The 25560-nt window shown below is 41.8% G+C and overlaps 1 protein-coding gene across 1 annotated transcript in view; it reads left to right on the forward strand.

Moving 5' to 3' along the window:
- LOC139763164 (proton-coupled folate transporter-like) overlaps positions 1-25560 on the forward strand; it is a 235165-nt gene that overhangs the window by 179715 nt on the left and 29890 nt on the right. Inside the window, exon 7 of the mRNA XM_071688875.1 lies at positions 11324-11564. Within this exon, the coding sequence (XP_071544976.1) occupies positions 11324-11564 (241 nt within the window). The remainder of the gene's footprint in view (positions 1-11323; positions 11565-25560) is intronic.

The following is a 25560-nucleotide window of genomic DNA, read 5'->3' on the forward strand; positions in this document are numbered from 1 at the left end:
TTGAGGGTCAAGTCAATTGGGAGGTAAGTTTGAATGGAGAAAAACTGGAGGAAGTAAAGTGTTTTAGATATCTGGGAGTGGATCTGGCAGCGGATGGAACCATGGAAGTGTAAGTGAATCATAGGGTGGGGGAGGGGGCGAAAATTCTGGGAGCCTTGAAGAATGTTTGGAAATCGAGAACATTATCTCAGAAAGCAAAAATGGGTATGTTTGATGGAATAGTGGTTCCAACACTGTTGTATGGTTGCGAGGCGTGGGCTATGGATAGAGTTGTGCGCTGGGGGGTGGATGTGCTGGAAATGAGATGTTTGAGGACAATATGTGGTGTGAGGTGGTTTGATTGAGTAAGTAATGTAAGGTTGAGAGAGATGTGTGGAAATAAAAAGAGTGTGGTTGAGAGAGCAGAAGAGGGTGTTTTGAAATGGTTTGGTCACATGGAGAGAATGAGTGAGGAAAGATTGACCAAGAGGATATATGTGTCAGAGGTGGAGGGAACAAGGATAAGTGGGAGACCAAATTGGAGGTGAAAAAGATTTTGAGTGATCAGGCCCTGAACATGCAGGAGGGTGAAAGGTGTGCAAGGAATAGAGTGAATTGGAACGATGTGGTATGCCGGGGTCGACATGCTGTCAATGGATTGAACCAGGGCATGTGAAGCGTCTGGGGTAAACCATGGAAAGTTCTGTGGGGCCTAGATGTGAAAAGGGAACTGTGGTTTCGGTGCATTATTACATGACAGCTAGAGACTGAGTGTGAACGAATGGGGCCTTTGTTGTCTTTTCTTAGCGCTGCCTCGCACACATGAGGGGGTAGGGGGTTTTTATTCCATGTGTGGCGAGGTGGCGATGGGAATAAATAAAGGCAGACAGTATGAAGTATGTACATGTGTATATATGTATATGTCTGTGTGTGTATATATATGTGTACATTGAGATGCATAGGTATGTATATTTGCGTGTGTGGACGTGTATGTATATACATGTGTATGTGGGTGGGTTGGGCCATTCTTTCGTCTGTTTCCTTGCGCTACCTCGCTAACGCGGGAGACAGCGGCAAGGCAAAATAAAGGAAAATATGTGAAATTGGAAAAAATGCAGCTTAGACATTGAAGCTTATTGATACAGTGGTTAAATTGATGAGAACTACTATTGACGTTTGTGTAAATAAATTAAACATTTCCTTTTTCCATAGCCAGAGGTTGAACCATTATGTGACATTCATTTTTTTCATTTCATTTCAAGCTAGAAGTTTCAGTTTTCCAAATTGTTTCTTACATTTTTGACATGTATATATATGTATGTGTGTGTGTGTGTATATGTGCGTGTGTGTGTGTATGTGTGTGTATGTGTATATATATATGTATATTATCCCTGGGGATAGGGGTGAAAGAATACTTCTCACGCATTCCTCGCGTGTCGTAGAAAGCGACTAGAGGGGACGGGAGCGGGGGGCCAGAAATCCTCCCCTCCTTGTATTTTTTAACTTTCTAAAATGGGAAACAGAAGAAGGAGTCACGCAGGGAGTGCTCATCCTCCTCGGAGGCTCAGATTGGGGTGCCTAAATGTGTGTGGATGTAACCAAGATGTGAAAAAAGGAGAGATAGGTAGTATGTTTGAGGAAAGGAACCTGGATGTTTTGGCTCTGAGTGAAACGAAGCTCAAGGGTAAAGGGGAAGAGTGGTTTGGGAATGTCTTGGGAGTAAAGTCAGGGGTTAGTGAGAGGACAAGAGCAAGGGAAGGAGTAGCAGTACTCCTGAAACAGGAGTTGTGGAAGTATGTGATAGAATGTAAGAAAGTAAATTCTCGATTAATATGGGTAAAACTGAAAGTTGATGGAGAGAGATGGGTGATTATTGGTGCACATGCACCTGGGCATGAGAAGAAAGATCATGAGAGGCAAGTGTTTTGGGAGCAGCTGAATGAGTGTGTTAGTGGTTTTTGATGCACGAGACCGGGTTATAGTGTTGGGTGATTTGAATGCAAAGGTGAGTAATGTGGCAGTTGAGGGAATAATTGGTATACATGGGGTGTTCAGTGTTGTAAATGGAAATGGTGAAGAGATTGTAGATTTATGTGCTGAAAAAGGACTGATGATTGGGAATACCTGGTTTAAAAAGAGAGATATACATAAGTATACTTATGTAAGTAGGAGAGATGGCCAGAGAGTGTTATTGGATTACGTGTTAATTGACAGGCGCGCGAAAGAGAGACTTTTGGATGTTAATGTGCTGAGAGGTGCATCTGGAGGGATGTCTGATCATTATCTTGTGGAGGCAAAGGTGAAGATTTGTATGGGTTTTCAGAAAAGAAGAGTGAATGTTGGGGTGAAGAGGGTGGTGAGAGTAAGTGAGCTTGGGAAGGAGACTTGTGTGAGGAAGTACCAGGAGAGACTGAGTACAGAATGGAAAAAGGTGAGAACAATGGAAGTAAGGGGAGTGGGGGAGGAATGGGATATATTTAGGGAATCAGTGATGGATTGCGCAAAAGATGCTTGTGGCATGAGAAGAGTGGGAGGTGGGTTGATTAGAAAGGGTAGTGAGTGGTGGGATGAAGAAGTAAGAGTATTAGTGAAAGAGAAGAGAGAGGCATTTGGACGACTTTTGCAGGGAAAAAATGAAATTGAGTGGGAGACGTATAAAAGAAAGAGACAGGAGGTCAAGAGAAAGGTGCAAGAGGTGAAAAAAAGGGCAAATGAGAGTTGGGGTGAGAGAGTATCATTAAATTTTAGGGAGAATAAAAAGATGTTCTGGAAGGAGGTAAATAAAGTGCGTAAGACAAGGGAGCAAATGGGAACTTCAGTGAAGGGCGCAAATGGGGAGGTGATAACAAGTAGTGGTGATGTGAGAAGGAGATGGAGTGAGTGTTTTGAAGGTTTGTTGAATGTGTTTGATGATAGAGTGGCAGATATAGGGTGTTTTGGTCGAGGTGGTGTGCAAAGTGCGAGGGTTAGGGAAAATGATTTGGTAAACAGAGAAGAGGTAGTAAAAGCTTTGCGGAAGATGAAAGCCGGCAAGGCAGCAGGTTTGGATGGTATTGCAGTGGAATTTATTAAAAAAGGGGGTGACTGTATTGTTGACTGGTTGGTAATGTTATTTAATGTATGTATGACTCATGGTGAGGTGCCTGAGGATTGGTGGAATGCGTGCATAGTGCCATTGTACAAAGGCAAAGGGGATAAGAGTGAGTGCTCAAATTACAGAGGTATAAGTTTGTTGAGTATTCCTGGCAAATTATATGGGAGGGTATTGATTGAGAGGGTGAAGGCATGTACAGAGCATCAGATTGGAGAAGAGCAGTGTGGTTTCAGAAGTGGTAGAGGATGTGTGGATCAGGTGTTTGCTTTGAAGAATGTATGTGAGAAATACTTAGAAAAGCAAATGGATTTGTATGTAGCATTTATGGATCTGGAGAAGGCATATGATAGAGTTGATAGAGATGCTCTGTGGAAGGTATTAAGAATATAGGGTGTGGGAGGCAAGTTGTTAGAAGCAGTGAAAAGTTTTTATCGAGGATGTAAGGCATGTGTACGTGTAGGAAGAGAGGAAAGTGATTGGTTCTTAGTGAATGTAGGTTTGCGGCAGGGGTGTGTGATGTCTCCATGGTTGTTTAATTTGTTTATGGATGGGGTTGTTAGGGAGGTGAATGCAAGAGTTTTGGAAAGAGGGGCAAGTATGAAGTCTGTTGGGGATGAGAGAGCTTGGGAAGTGAGTCAGTCGTTGTTCGCTGATGATACAGCGCTGGTGGCTGATTCATGTGAGAAACTGCAGAAGCTGGTGACTGAGTTTGGTAAAGTGTGTGAAAGAAGAAAGTTAAGAGTAAATGTGAATAAGAGCAAGGTTATTAGGTACAGTAGGGTTGAGGGTCAAGTCAATTGGGAGGTGAGTTTAAATGGAGAAAAACTGGAGGAAGTGAAGTGTTTTAGATATTTGGGAGTGGATCTGGCAGTGGATGGAACCATGGAAGCGGAAGTGGATCATAGGGTAGGGGAGGGGGCGAAAATTCTGGGAGTCTTGAAGAATGTGTGGAAGTCGAGAACATTATCTCGGAAAGCAAAAATGGGTATGTTTGAAGGAATAGGGGTTCCAACAATGTTGTATGGTTGCGAGGCGTGGACTATGGATAGAGTTGTGCGCAGGAGGATGGATGTGCTGGAAATGAGATGTTTAAGGACAATGTGTGGTGTGAGGTGGTTTGATCGAGCAAGTAACGTAAGGGTAAGAGAGATGTGTGGAAATAAAAAGAGCTAGGTTGAGAGAGCAGAAGAGGGTGTTTTGAAATGGTTTGGTCACATGGAGAGAATGAGTGAGGAAAGATTGACCAAGAGGATATACGTGTCGGAGGTGGAGGGAACGAGGAGAAAAGGGAGACCAAATTGGAGGTGGAAAGATGGAGTGAAAAAGATTTTGTGTGATCGGGGCCTGAACATGCAGGAGGGTGAAAGGAGGGCAAGGAATAGAGTGAATTGGAGCGATGTGGTATACCGGGGTTGACGTGCTGTCAGTGGATTGAATCAAGGCATGTGAAGCGTCTGGGGTAAACCATGGAAAGCTGTGTAGGTATGTATATTTGCGTGTGTGGACGTATGTATATACATGTGTATGGGGGTGGGTTGGGCCATTTCTTTCATCTGTTTCCTTGCGCTACCTCGCAAACTCGGGAGACAGTGACAAAGTATAATAAAAAATATAAAATATATATATATTCTTTCTTTCTTTCATACTATTCGCCATTTCCCGCCTCAGCGAGGTAGCGTTAAGAACAGAGGACTGGGCCTCTGAGGAAACATCGTCACCCGGCCCCCTTCTCTGTTCCTTCCTTTGGAAAATTAAAGAAAAAATGAGAGGGGAAGATTTCCAGCCCCCCGCTCCCTTCCCTTTTAGCCGCCTTCTACAACACGCAGGGAGTACGTGGGAAGTATTCTTTCTCCCCCTATCCCCAGGGATAATATATATATATATATATATATATATATATATATGTATATATATATATATATATATATATATATATATATATATATATATATATATATACATGTGTATGTGGGTGGGTTGGGCCATTCTTTCTTCTGTTTCCTTGCGCTACCTCGGAAATGCAGGAGACAGCGGCAAAAAAAAAAAAAATATATATACAAATATATATATATATTTTCTTTTTCTTTGAAACTATTCGCCATTTCCCGCATTAGCGAGATAGCATTAAGAACAGAGGACTGGGCCTTTGAGGGAATATCCTCACCTGGCCCTCTTCTCTGTTCCTTCTTTTGGAAAATTAGAAAAAAAAATTAAAAAAAAAACAAGAGGGGAGGATTTCCAGCCCCCTGCTCCCTCCCCTTTTAGTCGCCTCCTACGACATGCAGGGAATACGTGGGAAGTATTCTTTATCCCCACTCTTAAGACTTTCCACAAAGCATCTCTATCAACCCCAACATATACCTTCTCCAGGTCCATAAATGATAGACACAAATCCATATGTTTTTCTGAGCACTTTTCATGCACATTCTTCATAGTAAACACCTGATCCACACATCCTCTACCTCATCTGAAACCACACTGCTTCTCCCCAATCTGATTCTTTGTACATGACTTCACCCTCTCAATCACTACTCTTCCATACAATTTTCCAAGAATACTCAAGAAACTTATGCTTCTGTTGTTCAAACACACTTTTATCCCCTTTGCCTTTGTACATTGGCACTATACATGCATTCTCCCAATCCTCAGGTACTTCACCATGATCCATACGTACACTGAATATCCTTACCAACCGCCTTGCCGGATTTCATCTTCTGGAAGTCTTTCACCACCTTTTCTCTCTTGACCAAACCACTCTCCCTGACGCTCTTACTTCGCACAGCACCCCAACCAGAACACCCTACATCTGCCACTCTATCATCAAAAACATTTAACAAACCTTCAAAATACTCATTCCATCTCCTCACTTCATCGCTACCTGTTAAACACTTCCCCTCTTGACCCCTTCACCGATGTTCCTAAATGTTCTCTTGTCATTTGCATGTTATATGTATATATTTATTATACCATTAATGGGATGGCCTTGATTAGGGTCTCAGCTACCTGCGTTGTCTCAGCTAATGTAAGAATAAAAGTAAAAGTACAGTATAAAAGTAGTAGGTAAATGGAATAAACTGAATTATGATATTTTGAGTATTTATTGCATACAGAGGTTTAAAAAGTTGCATGGTAGAGAAAGTTCAAGAGATAGGCCCTTAGAGTGTAAGACTCCTTCCATACAGGCACACCACTGATTTTCTGGCACTTCGTTCCAAAGCATTGTCAGATTAACCATTTGCCGGACCAACCATGGTCACGTAATGATAATTCATCAACACACCTCTAACCCACTAATTATACATCTCCCATGTGTCTAAACTACACCATGGACTGCTAAATATTTAAGTTAAACAAATATTAAATGTTTGGGCACCCTGAGATGGTAAGTCTGTCCTTAGATTGTTTGAATCCAGTGGTGTATCTAGGGTATGGCAGGTAGGGTAGGTGCCCTAGGCACCACTTGAAAGGGGGCGCCAGTGGTATAAAGGCATCGAGGATCCAGACAATGATTCGGATCTTAAAGATTTAGATTTCTTGACCATGAAAACATATCTTTGATGTTTGGAATCACATTGATATCATTATTAGTTCAATAGTTATTCACAAAAATTGATATTTCCATAATGGCATCCTGGATCTAGACAATGATTCGGATCACTCCCAAAACCTAATCAGTTGGTCCTTGTGTCATTTCTGACCTTCATTGAAAATTGCATCAAAATTTTTTCATAACTTTTGTTGAAAGTTGCTCACAGACGAACAAACAAATGCCGGTAAAAACATAATCTCCTTGGCAGAGGTAATGAAAATAAAAAATATTGGTATCATATGTTTGGATAGGGGCGCAATTCCAGTGCTTGCCATAGGCACTGTTTCCCTTAGATATGCCCCTGTTTGAATCCTGTGGGGTCTTCTTTGTGTTCTGTTGTTAGTGTATTCCTAGGTGTGCATCGCCAGAATATTGCAGTTTTGTATGCATTATACACCTGCTCAGGACTGAGGTGCTCATCAGCTATGAGTTTCCCAAATTCTTCCACATACTCGGCAGCTCCTTCATTGTTTGCAGACTGCTTTTCTCCACGCACACTTTATTCATGGAAATTCCATGACACTTCATGAGTCTTTGAAGCCATCCTTCACTATAGTCACACTCATGTTGTAATTTAAGTTCTTTATGGAGCATCTTAGCCTGACGAGTCCACTCCATCACTCCGACACTGTCGAAACCATTCCATCATCACTCAATCGTGCTTAGTACTCTTCCCATCTTTCATAGTTTTTCTAATCAACATTTGCTTCTTGGAATCACTGTCTGCATAGAATTTCAACATTTTCTCCCATTGTTTCTTTATATCATAAACAGTTGATGAACCAATACTGTAGATGTCACACAGCTTATGCACCGAAACCACAGTCCATTTTTTTCAACAGTTCTACTTAATCTTGGATCGATATGGACTGGTGTTTATGTTTGACACCACGACTGACACTCTCATGTGTCTTAGAAGCCATAGCTAGGATTAAATTTAAGCAAAATGAGCTAAGAATATCACAGAATTGCAGTATCACCACCAAGTGCAGTGTAAAGAATGTAAATAAGCATGCCCTACACACAATGCCATCCGCCCAGTAAACTAGTCTGGTGGCTGCAGTAATATCAAGTTCCCTCACGTAATTTTGTCCGGACTAAAGGAGGTGCTGAACCATCATGCTGTACCATCGGTTGCCGGAAATTCGGTGGTGTACCTGTATAGTAAAGAAAGGTAATTACAAAGAAGAGGTATAACAATGGAAACTACAGAATTTACCAATATCTTTTGTGAACAAGATTGGGAAGTGGATTTCAGTAGCCAGAAACTAGGACATTGTAGTGGAAGGCTTTGAAATTTGTTATGAGAAAGTGTGGGTATGGGTACTTTTAGCTTCAAAATACAGATGGAAGATAAAAAGATAAGGAAATTCAAAAACTGAGGGAGCTTAATGATGTACTGTTTAGCAGGATAAGAAAGGAGGAAATGAGAAATTTTGAAATGAGTAATATTTATAAGAGATTCAGAGGAAAGAGTTATGGAATATGATGTGAGAAGCTAAATGACAGGTGCAAAAGTGTTTTCTTTGTGAAAACTGCCTTGTGTCCACATCCACCAACACAAAGATTCCTGAAAGTAGTGTCCTATAGCTAAAATAAGTAATTTTTAAATCCACCCTCTTCCTACATTGGCTATCACTGGAACCAGGACTTAATTTATCAGTAGTATTATTTATTTATTTATTTTACTTTGTCGCTGTCTCCCGCGTTTGCGAGGTAGCGCAAGGAAACAGACGAAAGAAATGGCCCAACCCACCCCCATACACATGTATATACATACACGTCCACACACGCAAATATACATACCTATACATCTCATGTGCACATATATATACACACACAGACACATACATATATACCCATGCACACAATTCACACTGTCTGCCTTTATTCATTCCCATCGCCACCTCGCCACACATGGAATACCATCCCCCTCCCCCCTCATGTGTGCGAGGTAGCGCTAGGGAAAGACAACAAAGGCCCCATTCGTTCACACTCAGTCTCTAGCTGTCATGCAATAATGCCCGAAACCACAGCTCCCTTTCCACATCCAGGCCCTACACAACTTTCCATGGTTTACCCCAGACGCTTCACATGCCCTGATTCAATCCACTGACAGCACGTCAACCCCGGTATACCACATCGATCCAATTCACTCTATTCCTTGCCCGCCTTTCACCCTCCTGCATGTTCAGGCCCTGATCACTCAAAATCTTTTTCACTCCATCTTTCCACCTCCAGTTTGGTCTCCCACTTCTCCTCGTTCCCTCCACCTCCGACACATATATCCTCTTGGTCAATCTTTCCTCACTCATTCTCTCCATGTGCTCAAACCATTTCAAAACACCCTCTTCTGCTCTCTCAACCACGCTCTATTTATTTCTACACATCTCTCTTACCTTTACATTACTAACTCGATCAAACCACCTCACACCACACATTGTCCTCAAACATCTCATTTCCAGCACATCCACCCTCCTGCGCACAACTCTATCCATAGCCCACGCCTCGCAACCATACAACATTGTTGGAACCACTATTCCTTCAAACATACCCATTTTTGCTTTCCGAGATAATGTTCTCGACTTCCAAACATTCTTCAAGGCTCCCAGAAATTTTCGCCCCCTCCCCCACCCTATGATTCACTTCCGCTTCCATGGTTCCATCCGCTGCCAGATCCACTCCCAGATATCTAAAACACTTTACTTCCTCCAGTTTTTCTCCATTCAAACTTACCTCCCAATTGACTTGACCCTCAACCCTTCTGTACCTAATAACCTTGCTCTTATTCACATTTACTCTTAACTTTCTTGTTTCACACACTTTACCAAACTCAGTCACCAGCTTCTGCAGTTTCTCACATGAATCAGCCACCAGCGCTGTATCATCAGTGAACAACAACTGACTCACTTCCCAAGCTCTCTCATCCACAACAGACTTCATACTTGCCCCTCTTTCCAAAACTCTTGCATTCACCTCCCTAACAACCCCATCCATAAACAAATTAAACAACCATGGAGACATCACACACCCCTGCCGCAAACCTACATTCACTGAGAACCAATCACTTTCCTCTCAGTAGTAAAGACGTATATTCCTTTAAGCTAACATATTTCTCTTTATAGAGCCTCACAATCAGGAAATCCATTACTTCAAGTAAAGTAGGATGCTACATTTAAACATTTTTAAATTGTGACATTGGGAAACAAACTGGAAAAGTACTGGAGGGAGAGAATGATGGATGAATGCATGGAATGTGTGCATACAAGGGAGGCATGTAAAGGCAGGGATGAATGGAGACCCTTTTTTCTTGGCACCTTCCTTGATGTGAGTTCCTATAGTTGTAACGGGTATCAGAGACATAGATGTAATGGATAGATGATATTTCTGTAGGTAGTAGTTGGTAAGCAGCCACAAAGACATAGATATAATGGATAGATGATATTTCTGTAGGTAGTAGTTGGTAAGTAGCCAATGACCAGGGAGGTATATTAGCAGTACTACCCACCTGGGTATCAGGAATGTTAATGATATCTGCTCAGTGAGCCAGCACTTAAGTGGTTATCAAGTTGTACTCCTCTGACCTAACATGTGAACTACTGGTATTCTGTCCACAATCATACAATCTCTCCTTGTCATATGTAACACCTGACGACGCTTTACTCACACAGCTCATTCTTCATAACTGTAGAAACAACTTGTACATTCACATGATGGAGAGTCAATGACAACTTGATATGCAGATTATGGTTTTGGACACGTAGGCATCTGTTGATGTGATGGAGAATCTTGTATAATGTACCTATCAGCAGCTCTTGTTGGAACACATGTGAATTAGTAGACAACAGAGACTCTAAATGTTGATTCTAGTTAGGAGACCCAGAAGCATTTCTTACTGAAGACTCTTGAGGTAGAGAGACAACAAGAATTATTGAAATTCATGAGTTAAGAATTTTATGTATTCGTTTGCCTGAGACAATACAAAATTTGTAAGGCAATTGTTTCTTGGTATTTGTATTGAAAAATAGATGGTAAAAGCACCTGTTTACTGCTTGATAATCTTTCAAAAACACAAGCAAACCACTGGTTCTTTGCTTTCATTAAAGATATGAAAATAAGAAATATGCTTTTCAGAGGTGAGTTATATTTAGTTGAGAATTGAATATAATCATTGTTAACAAAATGTTTGCTTGACCACAGAATATGATTACAAAATGTTTGCTTGACCACAGAATATGATTTGACTGTGTGTTTGATAATAGCAAGTAATGTAACCACCTGTGGGAGATACAGTGCTTTGATATTGTTACTTATTGATTTGATAGTCAAAATAGGGTTTACATCAATACCAGAACCAATGGATGTTGTATCTAATGTCCTGCATTTGTCTTTTTCTATAACTGAGATTCATGATTCTTATGTCGTGTCTGCATGGAGTAATTAGTCAAACTGTAGAGCCAGTTGCATAGTTAACCACATTAGGAATTTTGTTGTGAATGTTTTTTGTTGCAGAATTATAATGCCTGTTGAATAGTTAATTATATTAGGAATCTTGTGAATATCTTTATGTTGCAGATTGTATATGTAAGAATGTGAGGTCATTATTTTATATTGAAGTTGCTGTTTCTCAATGGAAGGTTTACTCTAGAAGTACTTTACAGGTTCTGTTGTTTCGTGCATTGGTAGTCTACCAATGGTTGTTACACGGTCCATAATCAGCAAGTCTGTTCCTGAGGGAGAACTTGGTAAAGTTTTCTCTATGCTGGCCTCGTGGGAATCTCTCATACCCCTGTTGTCTAATCCATTGTACACACTTGTATATAATGCCACAATTGAAGACTTTCCTGGCACTGTATACTTCATGAGCACAATATTCTTTATCTTTGCATCAGTTATTTATATGTAAGTATCAACTGTTATGTTCATTTGCTTTGTACTTGTTGTTTTCCATATTTTGATATCTAAATCAGGCTTTACCCAAATATTTTTGTAACCTTGTATCAAGTACTTAAGTTCTGAAAATGCTATAGTAACTCTGAATTACTCGGTGAAGAATTTCTCATAGTTTAGGTAATGCATGTTTGAATTAGTTACATTATCTTGCATATGCACTATGGGAAATGAAAAAAAATCTTATTAAACTGATTATAGTTGGCTCTATAAAAGAAGTGTCTTTTATATAAAAGTAAGATTTTTTTGTACCCAATTGCCACTCCTGTAGCAGTGTGCATTAGGAATAAACATATAATGGCCTCACTTGCACACATCTACTCTCAAGCTGTTGTGCATTATGTGCTGAAACCAAAACATTCCATAGCTGAGCCCCACAGACCATTGACTCATTTACCTTGACTGCTTCATGTGCTCTGGTTCAGCCCCATCCTGTATGCCATACTAATCCAATATATTTTATCCTATGCATGCCTCTTACACTCCTAAATATTCAGGCCTCAATACTCCTATAACTCCTTCGTTCTATTCTTCCATCTCCTTGGTGTCTTTCCATTCCTTCATTTAGACCTTGATCAATTACTCTGACATATCAACCTTCTTAGTCAGTCTTCACTTATCCTCTCCTTGTTTAAACCATTGTATTACACCCTGGTCTGCATTCTCTCTCAAACTACACTCAGTACCACACTTCTCTTTTTGACAGTCATTCCATGACATGATTAACCTGTCTCACCTTACATATCTTTAGAAATATCATTTCAACACATTTTCTCTCTTCTTTTCTTTTTCTTCAGAGTCCCAAGATTCAAATGATGTAGCACTATTGGGACAAGTATGACTCATACCTACCACTTGTCCACATGCTCCTTAACCCTTAAATGGTAGAATTAGCTAGAAATTTTATAATCTTATGCACATTTGAAAAAAATCACCTTTTTTTTATTTATGAAGTGATGAATGTCATATAGAGGTAAATGAAAATACACAGAGAAGCAATATATCTAACCTTTATTTTTTGCCTGAAAAAGTGCTGAGTAAGTGGGAGGAGTTCAAGTTAGGTGGGAAGGACTTGGAGGTCTTGTTTTCATCTTTCTCTTGAACTTCATTTCACACCCTGTTCTTGTTTTGTTTACAAGCACTGTGTTGGTGATGGATAACATAAGTATATATAGAAGTTTTTAACTGTTAACACTAAAAATGAGTTTGAGGAGAGGGAAGGACATATATATAATAATATATATAATATCGCTACCTCGCTAATGCGGCAGACAGCGACAAAGCAGAATAAGAATAAATAAAAAATATTTTGAGTGGTCGGGTCCTGAACATGCAAGAGGGTGAGGGGCGTGCAGGAATAGAGTGAATTGGAATGATGTGGTATACTCGGGGTCGAGGTGCTGTCAGTGGATTGAACCAGGGCATATGAAGCGTCTGGGGTAAACCATGGAAAGTTCCGAGGGGCCTAGATGTGGAAAGGGAGCTGTGGTTTCAGTGCACTACTACATGACAGCTAGAGACTGAGTGTGAACGAATGGGGCCTTTGGTGTCTTTTCCTAGCGCTACCTCGCATACATGAGGGGGAGGTTGTTGTTATTCTATGTGTGGCGAGGTGGCGATGGGAACAAATAAAGGCAGACTATGAATTATGTACATGTGTATATATGTATATGTCTGTGTGTATATATATGTGTACATTGAGATGTATAGGTATGTATATTTGCATGTGTGGACGTGTATCTATATACATGTATATGTGGGTGGGTTGGGCCATTCTTTCATCTGTTTCCTTGTGCTACCTCGCTAACGGGGGAGACAGCGACAAAGCAAAATAAATAAATAAATAAATATATATATATATATATATATATATATATATATATATATATATATATATATATATATGTGGAAGCGGAAGTGAATCATAGGGTGGGGGAGGGGGCGAAAATCCTGGGAGCCTTGAAGAATGTGTGGAAGTCGAGAACATTATCTCGTAAAGCAAAAATGGGTATGTTTGAAGGAATAGTGGTTCCAACAATGTTGTATGGTTGCAAGGCGTGGGCTATGGATAGAGTTGTGCGCAGGAGGGTGGATGTGCTGGAAATGAGATGTTTGAGGACAATGTGTGGTGTGAGGTGGTTTGATCGAGTAAGTAATGTAAGGGTAAGAGAGATGTGTGGAAATAAAAAGAGCGTGGTTGAGAGAGCAGAAGAGGGTGTTTTGAAATGGTTTGGGCACATGGAGAGAATGAGTGAGGAAAGATTGACCAAGAGGATATATGTGTCTGAGGTGGAGGGAACGAGGAGAAGTGGGAGACCAAATTGGAGGTGGAAAGATAGATTGAAAAAGATTTTGAGTGATCGGGGCCTGAACATGCAGGAGGGTGAAAGGCGGGCAAGGAATAGAGTGAACTGGATCGATGTGGTATACCGGGGTTGACGTGCTGTCAGTGGATTGAATCAGGGCATGTGAAGCGTCTGGGGTAAACCATGGAAAGCTGTGTGGGGCCTGGATGTGGAAAGGGAGGTGTGGTTTCGGGCATTATTGCATGACAGCTAGAGACTGAGTGTGAACGAATGAGGCCTTTGTTGTCTTTTCCTAGCGCTACCCCGCACATATGAGGGGGGTGTGGGATGGTATTCCCTGTGTGGTGAGGTGGCGATGGAAATGAATAAAGGTAGACAGTGTGAATTGTGTGCATGGGTATATATGTATGTGTCTGTGTGTGTATATATATATGTGTACATTGAGATGTATAGGTATGTATATTTGCGTGTGTGGACGTGTGTGTATATACATGTGTATGGGGGTGGGTTTGGCCATTTCTTTCGTCTGTTTCCTTGCGCTACCTCGCAAACGTGGGAGACAGCGACAAAGCAAAATAAATAAATATATATATATATATATATATATATATATATATATATATATATATATATATATATATATATATATATATATATATATATTTTTTTTTTTTTTTTTTTTCATACTATTCGCCATTTCCCGCGATAGCGAGGTAGCGTTAAGAACAGAGAACTGGGCCTTTGAGGGAATATCCTCACCTGGCCCTCTTCTCTGTTCCTTTTTTTGGAAAAAAAAAAAAACGAGAGGGGAGGATTTCCAGCCCCCCGCTCCCTTCCCTTTTAGTCGCCTTCTACGACACGCAGGGAATACGTGGGAAGTATTCTTTCTCCCCTATCCCCAGGGAATTTATATATATATAGATATATATATAGATATATATATATATTTGGATAGTATTGCAGTGGAATTTATTAAAAAAGGGGGTGACTGTATTGTTGACTGGTTGGTAAGGTTATTTAATGTATGTATGACTCATGGTGAGGTGCCTGAGGATTGGCGGAATGCGTGCATAGTGCCATTGTACAAAGGCAGGGGGGATAAGAGTGAGTGCTCAAATTACAGAGGTATAAGTTTGTTGAGTATTCCTGGCAAATTATATGGGAGGGTATTGATTGAGAGGGTGAAGGCATGTACAGAGCATCAGATTGGGGAAGAGCAGTGTGGTTTCAGAAGTGGTAGAGGATGTGTGGATCAGGTGTTTGCTTTGAAGAATGTATGTGAGAAATACTTAGAAAAGCAAATGGATTTGTATGTAGCATTTATGGATCTGGAGAAGGCATATGATAGAGTTGATAGAGATGCTCTGTGGAAGGTATTAAGAATATATGGTGTGGGAGGCAAGTTGTTAGAAGCAGTGAAAAGTTTTTATCGAGGATGTAAGGCATGTGTACGTGTAGGAAGAGAGGAAAGTGATTGGTTCTCAGTGAATGAAGGTTTGCGGCAGGGGTGTGTGATGTCTCCATGGTTGTTTAATTTGTTTATGGATGGGGTTGTTAGGGAGGTGAATGCAAGAGTTTTGGAAAGAGGGGCAAGTATGAAGTCTGTTGGGGATGAGAGAGCTTGGGAAGTGAGTCAGTTGTTGTTCGCTGATGATACAGCGCTGGTGGCTGATTCATGTGAGAAATGAAGTCTGTTGGGGATGAGAGAGCTTGGGAAGTGAGTCAGTTGTTGTTCGCTGATGATACAGCACTGGTGGCTGATTCATGTGAGAAACTGCAGAAGCTGGTGACTGAGTTTGGTAAAGTGTGTGAAAGAAGAAAGTTAAGAGTAAATGTGAATAAGAGCAAGGTTATTAGGTACAGTAGGGTTGAGGGTCAATTCAATTGGGAGGTGAGTTTGAATGGAGAAAAACTGGAGGAAGTGAAGTGTTTTAGATATCTGGGAGTGGATCTGGCAGTGGATGGAACCATGGAAGCGGAAGTGGATCATAGGGTGGGGGAGGGGGCAAAAATTCTGGGAGCCTTGAAGAATGTGTGGAAGTTGAGAACATTATCTCGGAAAGCAAAAATGGGTATGTTTGAAGGAATAGTGGTTCCAACAATGTTGTATGGTTGCGAGGCGTGGACTATGGATAGAGTTGTGCGCAGGAGGATGGATATGCTGGAAATGAGATGTTTGAGGACAATGTGTGGTGTGAGGTGGTTTGATCGAGTAAGTAACGTAAGGGTAAGAGAGATGTGTGGAAATAAAAAGAACGTGGTTGAGAGAGCAGAAGAGGGTGTTTTGAAATGGTTTGGTCACAGGGAGAGAATGAGTGAGGAAAGATTGACCAAGAGGATATATGTGTCGGAGGTGGAGGGAACGAGGAGAAGAGGGAGACCAAATTGGAGGTGGAAAGATGGAGTGAAAAAGATTTTGTGTGATCGGGGCCTGAACATGCAGGAGGGTGAAAGGAGGGCAAAGAATAGAGTAAATTGGAGCGATGTGGTATACCGGGTTTGACGTGCTGTCAGTGGATTGAATCAAGGCATGTGTATGGGGGTGGGTTGGGCCATTTCTTTCATCTGTTTCCTTGCGCTACCTCGCAAACGCGGGAGACAGCGACAAAGCAAAAAAAAAAAAAAAAATATATATATATATATATATATATATATATATATATATATATATATATATATATATAGTGATGGGTGATTTGAATGCAAAGGTGAGTAATGTGGCAGTTGAGGGAATAATTGGTATGCATGGGGTGTTCAGTGTTGAAAATGGAAATGGTGAAGAGCTTGTAGATTTATGTGCTGAAAAAGGACTGATGATTGGGAATACCTGGTTTAAAAAGCGAGATATACATAAGTATACTTATGTAAGTAGGAGAGATGGCCAGAGAGCGTTATTGGATTACGTGTTAATTGACAGGCGTGCGAAAGAGAGACTTTTGGATGTTAATGTGCTGAGAGGTTCAACTGGAGGGATGTCTGATCATTATCTTGTGGAGGCTAAGGTGAAGATTAGTATGGGTTTTCAGAAAAGAGGAGTGAATGTTGGGGTGAAGAAGGTGGTGAGAGTAAGTGAGCTTGGGAAGGAGACCTGTGTGGGGAAGTACCAGGAGAGACTGTGTACAGAATGGAAAAAGGTGAGAACAATGGAAGTAAGGGGAGTGGGGGAGGAATGGGATGTATTTAGGGAATCAGTGATGGATTGCGCAAAAGATGCTTGTGGCATGAGAAGAGTGGGAGGTGGGCTGTTTAGAAAGGGTAGTGAGTGGTGGGATGAAGAAGTAAGAGTATTAGTGAAAGAGAAGAGAGAGGCATTTGGACGATTTTTGCAGGGAAAAAATGCAATTGAGTGGGAGAAGTATAAAAGAAAGAGACAGGAGGTCAAGAAAAAGGTGCAAGAGGTGAAAAAAAGAGCAAATGAGAGTTGGGGTGAGAGACTATCAGTAAATTTTAGGGAGAATAAAAAGATGTTCTGGAAGGAGGTAAATAGGGTGCGTAAGACAAGGGAGCAAATAGGAACTTCAGTGAAGGGCGTAAATGGGGAGGTGATAACAAGTAGCGGTGATGTGAGAAGGAGATGGAATGAGTATTTTGAAGGTTTGTTGAATGTGTCTGATGACAGAGTGGCAGATATAGGGTGTTTTGGTCGAGGTGGTGTGCAAAGTGAGAGGGTTAGGGAAAATGATTTGGTAAACAGAGAAGAGGTAGTAAAAGCTTTGCGGAAGATGAAAGCCGGCAAGGCAGCAGGTTTGGATGGTATTGCAGTGGAATTTATTAAAAAAGGGGGTGACTGTATTGTTGACTGGTTGGTAAGGTTATTTAATGTATGTATGACTCATGGTGAGGTGCCTGAGGATTGGCGGAATGCGTGCATAGTGCCATTGTACAAAGGCAAAGGGGATAAGAGTGAGTGCTCAAATTACAGAGGTATAAGTTTGTTGAGTATTCCTGGTAAATTATATGGGAGGGTATTGATTGAGAGGGTGAAGGCATGTACAGAGCATCAGATTGGGGAAGAGCAGTGCGGTTTCAGAAGTGGTAGAGGATGTGTGGATCAGGTGTTTGCTTTGAAGAATGTATGTGAGAAATACTTAGAAAAGCAAATGGATTTGTATGTAGCATTTATGGATCTGGAGAAGGCATATGATAGAGTTGATAGAGATGCTCTGTGGAAGGTATTAAGAATATATGGTGTTGGAGGCAAGTTGTTAGAAGCAGTGAAAAGTTTTTATCGAGGATGTAAGGCATGTGTACGTGTAGGAAGAGAGGAAAGTGATTGGTTCTCAGTGAATGTAGGTTTGCGGCAGGGGTGTGTGATGTCTCCATGGTTGTTTAATTTGTTTATGGATGGGGTTGTAAGGGAGGTAAATGCAAGAGTCCTGGAAAGAGGGGCAAGTATGAAGTCTGTTGGGGATGAGAGAGCTTGGGAAGTGAGTCAGTTGTTGTTCGCTGATGATACAGCGCTGGTGGCTGATTCATGTGAGAAACTGCAGAAGCTGGTGACTGAGTTTGGTAAAGTGTGTGGAAGAAGAAAGTTGAGAGTAAATGTGAATAAGAGCAAGGCTATTAGGTACAGTAGGGGTGAGGGTCAAGTCAATTGGGAGGTGAGTTTGAATGGAGAAAAACTGGAGGAAGTGAAGTGTTTTAGATATCTGGGAGTGGATCTGTCAGCGGATGGAACCATGGAAGCGGAAGTGGATCATAGGGTGGGGGAGGGGGCGAAAATTTTGGGAGCCTTGAAAAATGTGTGGAAGTCGAGAACATTATCTCGGAAAGCAAAAATGGGTATGTTTGAGGGAATAGTGGTTCCAACAATGTTGTATGGTTGCGAGGCGTGGGCTATGGATAGAGATGTGCGCAGGAGGATGGATGTGCTGGAAATGAGATGTTTGAGGACAATGTGTGGTGTGAGGTGGTTTGATCGAGTAAGTAACGTGAGGGTAAGAGAGATCTGTGGAAATAAAAAGAGCGTGGTTGAGAGAGCAGAAGAGGGTGTTTTGAAATGGTTTGGGCACATGGAGAGAATGAGTGAGGAGAGATTGACCAAGAGGATATATGTGTCGGAGGTGGAGGGAACGAGGAGAAGAGGGAGACCAAATTGGAGGTGGAAAGATGGAGTGAAAAAGATTTTGAGTGATCGGGGCCTGAACATGCAGGAGGGTGAAAGGAGGGCAAGGAATAGAGTGAATTGGAGTCATGTGGTATACAGGGGTTGACGTGCTGTCAGTGGATTGAATCAAGGCATGTGAAGCGTCTGGGGTAAACCATGGAAAGCTGTGTAGGTATGTATATTTGCGTGTGTGGACGTGTGTATGTACATGTGTATGGGGGGGGGGTTGGGCCATTTCTTTCGTCTGTTTCCTTGCGCTACCTCGCAAACGCGGGAGACAGCGACAAAGTATAAAAAAAAAAAAAAAATATATATATATATATATATATATATATATATATATATAGGGAAAATTATTTGGTAAACAGAGAAGACGTAGTGAAAGCTTTGCGGAAGATGAAAGCCGGCAAGGCAGCAGGTTTGGATGGTATTGCAGTGGAATTTATTAAAAAAGGGGGTGACTGTATTGTGGACTGGTTGGTAAGGTTATTTAATGTATGTATGACTCATGGTGAGGTGCCTGAGGATTGGCGGAATGCGTGCACAGTGCCATTGTACAAAGGCAAAGGGGATAAGAGTGAGTGCTCAAATTACAGAGGTGTAAGTTTGTTGAGTATTCCTGGTAAATTATATGGGAGGGTATTGATTGAGAGGGTGAAGGCATGTACAGAGCATCAGATCGGGGAAGAGCAGTGTGGTTTCAGAAGTGGTAGAGGATGTGTGGATCAGGTGTTTGCTTTGAAGAATGTATGTGAGAAATACTTAGAAAAGCAAATGGATTTGTATGTAGCATTTATGGATCTGGAGAAGGCATATGATAGAGTTGATAGAGATGCTCTGTGGAAGGTATTAAGAATATATGGTGTGGGAGGAAAGTTGTTAGAAGCAGTGAAAAGTTTTTATCGAGGATGTAAGGCATGTGTACGTGTAGGAAAAGAGGAAAGTGATTGGTTCTCAGTGAATGTAGGTTTGCGGCAGGGGTGTGTGATGTCTCCATGGTTGTTTAATTTGTTTATGGATGGGGTTGTTAGGGAGGTAAATGCAAGAGTTTTGGAAAGAGGGGCAAGTATGAAGTCTGTTGGGGATGAGAGAGCTTGGGAAGTGAGTCAGTTGTTGTTCGCTGATGATACAGCGCTGGTGGCTGATTCATGTGAGAAACTGCAGAAGCTGGTGACTGAGTTTGGTAAAGTGTGTGGAAGAAGAAAGATAAGAGTAAATGTGAATAAGAGCAAGGTTATTAGGTACAGTAGGGTTGAGGGTCAAGTCAATTGGGAGGTGAGTTTGAATGGAGAAAAACTGGAGGAAGTGAAGTGTTTTAGATATCTGGGAGTGGATCTGGCAGTGGATGGAACCATGGAAGCGGAAGTGGTTCATAGGGTGGGGAAGGGGGCGAAAATTCTGGGGGCCTTGAAGAATGTGTGGAAGTCGAGAACATTATCTCGGAAAGCAAAAATGGGTATGTTTGAAGGAATAGTGGTTCCAACAATGTTGTATGGTTGCGAGGCGTGGGCTATGGATAGAGTTGTGCGCAGGAGGATGGATGTGCTGGAAATGAGATGTTTGAGGACAATGTGTGGTGTGAGGTGGTTTCATTGAGTGAGTAACGTAAGGGTAAGAGAGATGTGTGGAAATAAAAAGAGCGTGGTTGAGAGAGCAGAAGAGGGTGTTTTGAAGTGGTTTGGGCACATGGAGAGAATGAGTGAGGAAAGATTGACCAAGAGGATATATGTGTCGGAGGTGGAGGGAACGAGGAGAAGAGGGAGACCAAACTGGAGGTGGAAAGATGGAGTGAAAAAGATTTTGTGTGATCGGGGCCTGAACATGCAGGAGGGTGAAAGGACAGCAAGGAATAGAGTGAATTGGAGCGATGTGGTATACCGGGGTTGACGTGCTGTCAGTGGATTGAATCAAGGCATGTGAAGCGTCTGGGGTAAACCATGGAAAGCTGTGTAGGTATGTATATTTGCGTGTGTGGACGCATGTATATACATGTGTATGGGGGTGGGTTGGGCCATTTCTTTCGTCTGTTTCCTTGCGCTACCTCGCAAACGCGGGAGACAGCGACAAAGTATAATAAAAATGATAAAAAAAAAATATATATATATATATTCCCTGGGGATAGGGGAGAAAGAATACTTCCCACGTATTCCCTGTGTGTCGTAGAAGGTGACTAAAAGGGAAGGGAGCGGGGGGCTGGAAATCCTCCCCTCTCTCTTTTTTTTTTTTTTTTTTCCAAAGGAAGGAACAGAGAAGGGGGCTGGATGAGGATGTTTCCTCAGAGACCCAGTCCTCTGTTCTTAACGCTACCTCGCTGATGCGGGAAATGGCGAATAGTATGAAAGAAAAGAAAGATATATATATATATATATATATATATATATATATATATATATATATATATATATATATATATATATATATATTCCTGGGGATGGGGGAGAAAGAATACTTCCCACGCATTCCTCACGTGTCGTAGAAGGTGACTAAAGGGGACGGGAGCAGGGGGCCAGAAACCCTCCCCTCCTTGTATTTTAACTTTCTAAAAGGGGAAACAGAAGAAGGAGTCACGCGAGGAGTGCTCATCCTCCTCGAAGGCTCAGATTGGGGTGTCCAAATGTGTGTGGATGTAACCAAGATGAGAAAAAAGGAGAGATAGGTAGTATGTTTGAGGAAAGGAACCTGGATGTTTTGGCTCTGAGTGAAACAAAGCTAAAGGGTAAAGGGGGAGAGTGGTTTTGGAATGTCTTGGGAGTAAAGTCAGGGGTTAGTGAGAGGACAAGAGCAAGGGAAGGAGTAGCCCTACTCCTGAATCAGGAGTTGTGGGAGTATGTGATAGAGTGTAAGAAAGTAAACTCTCAATTGATATGGGTAAAACTGAAAGTTGATGGAGAGAGATGGGTGATTATTGGTGCATATGCACTTGGGCATGACAAGAAAGATCATGAGAGGCAAGTGTTTTGGGAGCAGCTGAATGAGTGTGTTAGTGGTTTTGATGCACAAGACCAGGTTATAATGATGGATGATTTGAATGCAAAGATGAGTAATGTGGAAGTTGAGGGAATAATTGGTATACATGGAGTGTTCAGTGTTGTAAATGGAAATTGTGAAGAGCTTGTAGATTTATGTGCTGAAAAAGGACTGGTGATTGGGAATACCTGGTTTAAAAAGAGAGATATACATAAGTATACGTATGTAAGTAGGAGAGATGGCCAGAGAGCGTTATTGGATTATGTGTTAATTGATAGACGCATGAAAGATAGACTTTTGGACGTTAATGTGCTGAGAGGTGCAACTGGAGGGATGTCTGATCATTATCTTGTGGAGGCGAAGGTGAAGATTTGTGGGGGTTTTCAGAAAAGAAGAGAGAATGTTGGGGTGAAGAGAGTGGTGAGAGTAAGTGAGCTTGGGAAGGAGACTTGTGTGAGGAAGTACCAGGAGAGAATGAGTACAGAATGGAAAAAGGTGAGAACAAAGGAGGTAAGGGGAGTGGGGGAGGAATGAGATGTATTTAGGGAAGCAGTGATGGCTTGCGCAAAAGATGCTTGTGGCATGAGAAGCGTGGGAGGTGGGTTGATTAGAAAAGGTAGTGAGTGGTGGGATGAAGAAGTAAGATTATTAGTGAAAGAGAAGAGAGAGCCATTTGAAAGATTTTTGCAGGGAAAAAATGTAATTGAGTGGGAGAGGTATAAAAGAAAGAGGCTGGAGGTCAAGAGAAAGGTGCAAGAGGTGAAAAAGAGGGCAAATAAGAGTTGGGGTGAGAGAGTATCATTAAATTTCAGGGAGAAAAAAAAGATGTTCTGGAAGGAGGTAAATAAAGTGCGTAAGACAAGGGAGCAAATGGGAACTTCAGTGAAGGGGGCTAATGGGGAGGTGATAACAAGTAGTTGTGATGTGAAAAGGAGATGGAGTGAGTATTTTGAAGGTCTGTTGAATGTGTTTGATGATAGAGTGGCAGATATAGGGTGTTTTGGTCGAGGTGGTGTGCAAAGTGAGAGGGTTAGGGAAAATGATTTGGTAAATAGAGAAGAGGTAGTAAAAGCTTTACAGAAGATGAAAGCTGGCACAGCAGCAGGTTTGGATGGTATTGTAGTGGAATTTATTAAAAAAGGGGGTGACTGTATTGTTGACTGGTTGGTAAGGTTATTTAATGTATGTATGATTCATGGTGAGGTGCGTGAGGATTGGCGGAATGCTTGCATAGTGCCATTGTACAAAGGCAAAGGGGATAAGAGTGAGTGCTCAAATTACAGAGGTATAAGTTTGTTGAATATCCCTGCTAAATTATATGGGAGAGTATTGATTGAGAGGGTGAAGGCATGTACAGAGCATCAGATAGGGGAAGAGCAGTGTGGTTTCAGAAGTGGTAGAGGATGTGTGGATCAGGTGTTTCCTTTGAAGAATGTATGTGAGAAATACTTAGAAAAACAAATGGATTTGTATGTAGCATTTATGGATCTGGAGAAGGCATATGATTGAGTTGATAGAGATGCTTTGTGGAAGGTATTAAGAATATATGGTGTGGGAGGCAAGTTGTTAGAAGCAGTGAAAAGTTTTTATCGAGGATGTAAGGTATGTGTACGTGTAGGAGGAGAGGAAAGTGATTAGTTCTCAGTGAATGTAGGTTTGCGGCAGGGGTGTGTGATGTCTCCATGGTTGTTTAATTTGTTTAAGGATGGGGTTGTTAGGAAGGTGAATGGAAGAGTTTTGGAAAGAGGGGCAAGTATGCAGTCTGTTGTGGATGAGAGAGCTTGGGAAGTGAGTCAGTTGTTGTTCGCTGATGATACAGCACTGGTGGCTGATTCATGTAAGAAACTGCAGAAGCTGGTGACTGAGTTTGGTAAAGTGTGTGAAAGAAGAAAGTTAAGAGTAAATGTGAATAAGAGCAAGGTTATTAGGTACAGTAGGGTTGAGGGTCAAGTCAGTTGGGAGGTAAGTTTGAATGGAGAAAAACTGGAGGAAGTAAAGTGTTTTAGATATCTGGGAGTGGATCTGGCAGCGGATGGAACCATGGAAGTGGAAGTGAATCATAGGGTGGGGGAGGGGGTGAAATTTTCTGGGAGCCTTGAAGAATGTTTGGAAGTCGAGAACATTATCTCGGAAAGCAAAAATGGGTATGTTTGAAGGAATAGTGGTTCCAACAATGATGTATGGTTGCGAGGCGTGGGCTATGGATAGAGTTGTGCGCAGGAGGGTGGATGTGCTGGAAGTGAGATGTTTGAGGACAATGTGTGGTGTGAGGTGGTTTTATCAAGTAAGTAATGTAAGGGTAAGAGAGATGTGTGGAAATAAAAAGAGTGTGGTTGAGAGAGCAGAAGAAGGTGTTTTGAAATGGTTTGGTCACATGGAGAGAATGAGTGAGGAAAGATTGACCAAGAGGATATATGTGTCGGAGGTGGAGGGAACGAGGAAAAGTGGGAGACCAAACTGGAGGTGGAAAGATGGAGTGAAAAAGATTTTCAGTGATCGGGGCCTGAACATGCAGCAGGGTGGAAGGCGTGCAAGGAATAGAGTGAATTGGAACGATGTGGTATACCGGGGTCGACATGCTGTCAATGGATTGAACCAGGGCATGTGAAGCATCTGTGGTAAACCATGGAAAGTGTGTGGGGCCTGGATGTCGAAAGGGAGCTGTGGTTTCGGTGCATTATTACATGATGGCTAGAGATTGAGTGTGAACGAATGGGGCCTTTGGTGTCTTTAACTAGCGCTACCTCGCACACATGAGGGGGGAGGGGGTTGTTATTCCATGTGTGGCGAGGTGGTGTTGGGAACAAATAAACGCAGACAGTATGAATTATGTACATGTGTATATATGTATATGTCTGTGTGTGTATATATATGTGTACATTGAGATGTATAGGTATGTATATTTGCGTGTGTGGACGTGTATGTATATACATGTGTATATGGGCGGGTTAGGCCATTCTTTTTTCTGCTTCCTTGCGCTACCTCGCAAACGCAGCAGACAGCGACAAAGCAAAATAAATAAATATATTTTTATTTTTTTTATTATACTTTGTCGCTGTCTCCCGCATTTGCGAGGTAGCGCAAGGAAACAGACGAAAGAAATGGCCCAACCCCCCCCATACACATGTATATACATATGTCCACACACACAAATATACATACCTACACAGCTTTCCATGGTTTACCCCAGACGCTTCACATGCCCTGATTCAATCCACTGACAGCACGTCAACCCCGGTATACCACATCGCTCCAATTCACTCTATTCCTTGCCCTCCTTTCACCCTCCTGCATGTTCAGGCCCCGATCACACAAAATCTTTTTCACTCCATCTTTCCACCTCCAGTTTGGTCTTCCTCTTCTCCTCGTTCCCTCCACCTCCGACACATATATCCTCTTGGTCAATCTTTCCTCACTCATTCTCTCCATGTGCCCAAACCTCTTCAAAACACCCTCTTCTGCTCTCTCAACCACGCTCTTTTTATTTCCACACATCTCTCTTACCCTTACGTTACTCACTCGATCAAACCACCTCACACCACACATTGTCCTCAAACATCTCATTTCC

This window comes from Panulirus ornatus, chromosome 46 (genome assembly GCF_036320965.1).
Source record: "Panulirus ornatus isolate Po-2019 chromosome 46, ASM3632096v1, whole genome shotgun sequence".
Lineage (NCBI taxonomy): Eukaryota > Metazoa > Arthropoda > Malacostraca > Decapoda > Palinuridae > Panulirus > Panulirus ornatus.